Genomic DNA, 6,823 nt, shown 5'->3' on the forward strand with positions numbered 1-6,823 from the left:
TCTCTTTATCAACCAAATTGGAGATTCAGGCATCCAAAATATTATCGAATTCGTGTACCTTGTAACATTGGAATGCTCTAATATTTACTATCAAGATATATAGGTGACTCAGGTTTCTAATTCGTTAATGTACCTAGTTCCATTAATTACTTTATACCTCTGGAATATGCTTATATTTTTAGCTCTTTAAGTTTCAAATATATTATTCAAAAATCTCAACCTCTTAAAAAAAATTTCCATGATAATCAAAAACTCGTCACAAAATTATACTTGATATTACTCAAATTGTTCATAGACACATATAAATTCATAGCAAGGATTGTATTATGATATGTTATTTGGTTAATGAAGAAGGTATGCATATAATAATTCAACGGTTCAAATATAGACATCTAAAAAAATCTAGGTTAGGGGGGTAGGTCCAATTGGTTTGAGAGAGAAATATATGTAGGATTTCATCCATAATTTCATTGATATTATTATTGCTCCATAATGTCTAGGGATAAAGATTACATAAGTACTCCAAAATTCTCAATAGCCTTCAATGATAGCTTCTTGAGGTTTTCTATTTATTTTGCAGTTTTATTTTTCTATGTTATATAGGCTTGAGTTATGTTGTTTTATAGAAAAATAAGACTACTCTATATGGTGGTTTTGTAATTAAAAGTTTTGCTAATTTATGTACTTTGTATTTAACTTGTTAATTTATGTCTTCATCGTGCACTTATCCAATCAAAATTGTAAATAAATAAACAAACATTAATATATGAAAATATAAAATTCAAAATAAACTTAGAGGATCTTCATCCTTTTTGTAGATGTGATTTTCTTAACAATACATTACCAAGCTTGTTTTATGTATTGAATTAAATTATATCTATTAAGGATATCACTTCATTTACGCTACACATAAACATAAATAATAAACAAAACATAAACATAACAACAATAATAAGGGCATAAAATCAAAAAACAATATCATGATCCTATTGACTTATACAAATGTTATGGTTTTTTTTAGTATTTTTTTAATTAAAAAATATGGCCAATTTATTTATATTTTTTTTATTTTCTTGATGGAGGGTCTCTAATTTAAATTTTAAAATATCACCCAAAAAAAAAAAAAACATTTTACATACCGCTAAATGAGAAAAATAAAGATTGTGAAATTACTAAATATAAATTAGTATCAACTAACTCAAAAAAAAAATAATAATAATAAGTATTAACAAACATGGTGAGGCTACTTCAAAATCAACAATCCTTGTTTAATAGAGATTTTAAAAGCAAAATTTTTCTTGAATGGAACAGTGATGGAGACAAAGAAAGATGAGTTCAAAAGCATCCTATGCTTAGAGGAGCATTCTAAATGAGACGGAAATGTTATCAAAAGGGGAAAAACTTATTCGTACACTTTGTTGTACACATTTATTTAGGAATGACAAATTAGTCTGTATAAGTTATCTAATATTTGTTATTTGAAAGTGTTTTGAATTTAGTATTTTATTTTTTAAAGAAACATAATGTATTTTAGATTCAGTTATTATATAAGACGGGATATTTTGTAAACAATGTAATGTGTTGTTGAAATTTGTTCTAGTACTCTTTACAAACGGTTCATACTCTATACGTCTTGAATGACAAAAAAAAAATCAAATTAATATAAGTAGATCTATCGTTTTATATTAGAAAAAAAATTAAAATACTTTAACAACATAAAAAAAAAAAAAAAAAATGTAACTATATCAAGAACTTACCAGCATTGTGTTGAGAATGTGACAAAATTTGTCAATGACCAAAGTGGACCGAAATTAACCAAATGAACTGAAATGGACCAAACTGGACCTGAATAGACTGAAGAGGACCGTAATAGACAAAATAGACCAAACTGGACCAAAATAAACCAGACCGAAATAGACCAAGGTAGACCAAAATGGACCAAATAGACAAAAATAAACCAAGTTGAACAAAGATAAACCGAAATGGGTGGAAATAGACTGAAGTTAACCAAAATGCTATGCTAATATGGATCAATTGGAGCGTGACATTAATAAATACTATACTTCAAAAACATATACATAGATGAGCATGGCCAAGAATCTTATAGCTCAACCGACGCCTCTCAATATATCTAACGAAGATGCTCATGATTTGAATCTCTCTTCCTAACTATCAAATTATATATATATATATATATATATATATTAATTATAAAAAATATATATAAATTAAAAATATTAAAATAAAAAATAAAATAAATAAAATAAAAAACCAATATGAGCGTGCATGATCACTCAAAAACAAATGGTAGACATTCCTTTGACTACAAGGGCACTCTCCAAGGCTGAGTTTTCCATGTGGACTCAATAGAAATGCTTTTTTTCCCAAAATTGGACGAAAGCCAAAAAGTAGAGTAGGTTTTTACTTAGGTTGCATTTGGTATTAGCTTAAAAATACAACTTTTTTTTTACTATTTAGTTTATTTTTGCTACTATTTAGCTTATTTTTGCTATTTGCTACTACTTAGTTTATTTTTGCTACTATTCATAGGTTCCATTGCACTTCTTGATACTATTCATAGCCGCGCTATACTATTTCAACTAAGTATTTGCTTTACCAACGGAATTTTATAATGACTTTTAGCTGCCTTGGCTCTCTGTAAGTTCATTTCCACTGTATACACATTAGGCTTATCGTTACTAAAAACCATTATAATAATGAAGGCCAATGATCTTGCGTAAGCCTTTACCTGCTTCTTTATCCAATTATAAAAAAAACATAATCATGTAAACACATGGATCTGAGATGCCAAATGGGGGTCAATCTTATCAATTTCCTTGTCAGCTTCCTCAACCAAATATAATAAGACCAAATAAAAAATAAAAATAAAAATTAAAAAACCTTGTTGACTGACCAATATGATGAAGATGATTGGAAGAAATTTCTCATATGAGCTCAATAATTAAGGCTTCAATGTCTAATAGAAAGCCAACTGAGAGAGGGAATGGAGGAGAAGAAAGGAGAAGTTGTCCTGTTTGGAACATGGGCCAGCACATTCTGCACTAGAGTTGAGCTAGCCCTCAAACTAAAAGGCATACCCTATGAATATGTGGAGGAAGATTTGACAAACAAAAGTAAGTTGTTCCTTAGCCTCAATCCAGTCCACAAGAAAGTACCTGTGCTTGTTCACAATGGGAAATCCATTGCTGAGTCCCTCATTATCCTTGAATACATAGAAGAGTGCTGGAATACCACCCCAAAACTATTGCCTGAGGACCCTTACCAAAGGGCAAAAGTCCGCTTTTGGGCCAACTATTATGATCAAAAGGTGAGCTCTCTCTCTCTCTCAACTCTAGTTCTCTAGTACACTAAACCCGATATGAACACAAGATATGTTCAAAATCGAGCGAGTATTGATATTGTATCCTGTCCAGTGCACTAAAACATTGGACGGAAGCGCTTGCCTCTTGGTTAACTAATTCAATAAAAATTAAATTAAATTAAATAAATAATAAAAAAAAAACAAAACAAAAAATTGTATCCTCCTATTTGTTGATTTGCTACTGCCAATTATGTAGCTTTTGTGTTCAAGCACTAATAAAAGCATTTTGTGTCATCAGATTGTGCCAAGTTTCTACATCATCTTCGGGTCCAAAGACAAGGAGAGAGAGAAAGCCATTGAAGACTTGAGCCAATTGCTTAAGGTGTTTGAAGAAGGTATAGAAAAGGACTTTCCAGGGCAGTCTCCATTCCTCAATGGCGAGATCCTAGGGTATCTTGGTATCGTTATTGGCTCACATGCATGCAACTACCAAGCTGGTGATGAGGCCATTGGTGTGGTACTCATATCAGAAAAGAATCCAGAGTTTCTCTTATGGGTCAATGCTCTGAAGAACTGCCCTCTGATGGGGGAGACACTACCACCTCATGACAAATTGGTTGCCAGGTTGAGTGCCAGGCTTAAGTCTACTTAAGTTTAATATTGAAGCTGAAAGAAAGGGTTACCATACATCAAGCTCTGATTGGAGATGGTTGCACCTTTTAATTGTTTGGAATAAATCCTTGTCTCTTAGCCAAATAAAAAAAAAAAAAATAGTGTAGGCAGAACTATGATGCTACTGTTTGGTTTCTATAATGGGTTGCCTGTGTGTTTTGTTTCTATTGCGTGTTCACTTCTTAACACTAGATTTGGCTCAAATGTAAACTAGAGCAAATGAAAAAAGTTGGCTAAAATGCTTTTACACTCTATATTCGTGGTTGCTTCTAAATGTATGTTTAATTGGAAGAAAACAACCTAGCTGACCAATATGGTAGGTGATATTTAATAAGGATAGTTAACGAATTGTAAGTTTAACTGAAAGAAAACAACCTAGGTGACCATTATATAGGTAATACTTAATAAGGAAAGTTAGCTAGTTAGATAATTTCTCATCACAACGCTAGAAGATTGAAGATGAGACATGGATGATGGAACTGTGTGGAAGGGTTCAAGCAAGCCCGTGTATATTATCAAAATATGTTGGGCATGTACTTGGAGCCTTTGTTTTAAGTCAAGTATAACCCAAATGCAAGCCCACTCCAAGACATTGCAATTTGAGTTTAATCATGGTTAACTTCGGATTGTTAGCCTAGTTAAAGTGTAGGCCGAGATTTTTTTTTTCTTTTTTTCTTTTTCTGTTTTTAGTGAGTGTAATCCCCTCAATCCTTCATCCTACACAAACGAGGTAATTATAAAAAGATATCATGGTCCGAACTATTTAATAAGGACTCAGTTTAGGTGTATTGGACCTATTGGGTTGATAACATATATGTAAGGTTGAATTTATTCAATCATTTGTTGGTTTTATTCCGTGTCAAATTTTCTTGCAATTTAGCAATTCGATACCCTATATTTATGTGGGAATTATGTAAGGGTAGTGTGTGAGAAAGTGTGAAGAAATCTCAGAAGTGTGCAATTCAAGCGAGTCTCGCGACTGGATCTCGCGACTGGCTAGCTTGCGATTGGCAAGTCGCCAGAATGGCACACGTGTGAAGCATGCAAGCGGAGCTATAGGGTCACACCAGCTGTTGCACTATAAGACAAAACTTCCAATCTGGCCAAACAGTTAGTTTGCAACTCAAACTTGCTACTCGTTCCAGTTGTGAGCTCGAGTTGCCAAAATGCCCTATTTGGTTGTAACTGACTCTTCGCATTCCTCATACACCCTACTATAAATACCCTTATACCCATGAAATATAGAGAGCTTCCAGAGAGAATTTTGAAAGAGAAACCCTAGAGAAAACAAGATTGACTCATCCATAATCTTCATCCTTTGATTCTCCAAATTCCTCTACTCTCGCCCTCTCCATTGACATATCCTTGAGAGGTATTGTAACGACCCAATGAAAAGCGCTAGCCACATCTGTGCTATACCTTAAAAGGACTAGTCACAATTGAGGCTCCTTACAGTTGTTAATAAAGAACAGTTCAACCCAGTAAATACCCAATGTGGGACTCATCACACACCCACACACATCACACAATCAATCAAATTAGTGTATCACAATCTCCCCCACTTAAATCCCTAACGTCCTTGTTAGGGCCCACTTTGTGGGGTAGTGTCTCTAAGCCCACATGGGATTACCGAACCGACTCTGATACCATATGTGATGACCCAAGTAAAAGCGCTAGCCACATCTACGCTATACCTCAAAAGGACTAGTCATAATTAAGACTCCTTACAGTTGTTAATAAAGCCCAGTTCAACCCAGTAAATACCCGATGTGGGACTCATGACACACCCACACACATCACACAATCAATCAAATTGGAGTATCACAGGTACATTTAGCCAAATCCTTATCTTACCATACCCATATTTGTGAGGAGATACTTTGGTGCTTGGGAAGCAATTCAAAGAGGACCAATTCATTTGGTTGATGCAATGGGCTTATTGCGGGATCCAGTAAGCTAGAGAAGACAAGGTTCGACGTAACCTTGTTGGAGCAAGAAGCTTGGAGGGCTTAGGTGCACTGGGTAAATTAGGTTTGGAGAGTCTTCTGCTATTCATGTATCCCAACTTTATTCTCTAGTAGATTATTGACTGCTTGGAGGGCGGCAGAAAGATTTTTCGCCAAGTACTTCGGTTTCCTCTTTAATAACACATCGTTGTTTTATCTTTGTGTTTGCATTTCTCTTCCCTTAATCTTTGCCTTTTAATTATTGTTGTGGTTGTGATTAATTTCGGTTTAGATTGTTTTTGCTTATATTCATATTCCACATATATATTATTTGATTATAAGCTTGTGTTGGTAATTTGTAAATTGGGTGTCTAAATGTTCATTGGTGTTTTAAACACTATTTGAATATTCAATATATATGGCCAAAAGTGGACACATATCACCACTGTGATAGGTCCAATATAATTGAACACTAGACTCAAGTTTTGCCTATTAGATAATAAACTAAAATCTAAGATCTCATGGAATACATAGACGTAAAAACCATTTTATCAATCATTTAATAATACGAGCATATAACAATCTTCTTTTACTCTTTCTTAATTTCTTGTCACCCAAGAAGACGAAGGCTGCTATGCCACTTTTCTTATCCCATATTTGACTATTAAAATCTAGAACTATGTACAAATTCTTAAGACCTGTTCTCCAAGATTTTGTTCTAGAAACATCTAGTCCAACTCTAATAAAATTTTAATCTTTCTATTATCACCATTGACTAAAGTGCTCTCTGACCCACCAAACACCACAATACAGTAAAAGGAACTCTATAAATCAATGCCTCAATATTAATTAAGGAAAGAGTGAAAGGGATATCAATATCATA

The 6,823-nt window shown here is 33.4% G+C and overlaps 1 protein-coding gene across 1 annotated transcript; it reads left to right on the plus strand.

Moving 5' to 3' along the window:
* The first annotated feature begins 3,004 nt into the window (after positions 1-3,004).
* Positions 3,005-3,974, plus strand: LOC115981248 (glutathione S-transferase U10-like). Its single transcript, XM_031103408.1, has 2 exons — positions 3,005-3,328; positions 3,621-3,974. Exons 1-2 carry the CDS (start codon positions 3,005-3,007, stop codon positions 3,972-3,974), a joined length of 678 nt encoding a protein of 225 aa, XP_030959268.1.
* The last annotated feature ends 2,849 nt before the right edge of the window (positions 3,975-6,823 follow it).

This window comes from Quercus lobata, chromosome 3 (assembly GCF_001633185.2).
Source record: "Quercus lobata isolate SW786 chromosome 3, ValleyOak3.0 Primary Assembly, whole genome shotgun sequence".
In the NCBI taxonomy this organism is placed as follows: domain Eukaryota; kingdom Viridiplantae; phylum Streptophyta; class Magnoliopsida; order Fagales; family Fagaceae; genus Quercus; species Quercus lobata.

What these genes read in the sequence shown, in the direction of transcription:
- LOC115981248 (XM_031103408.1), top strand. Translation starts at nt 3,005, where the DNA reads ATGGAGGAGAAGAAAGGAGAAGTTGTCCTGTTTGGAACATGGGCCAGC. An exon ending in CCAACTATTATGATCAAAAG is followed by an intron (nt 3,329 to 3,620) that starts GTGAGCTCTCTC and finishes TTGTGTCATCAG; the next exon opens with ATTGTGCCAAGTTTCTACAT.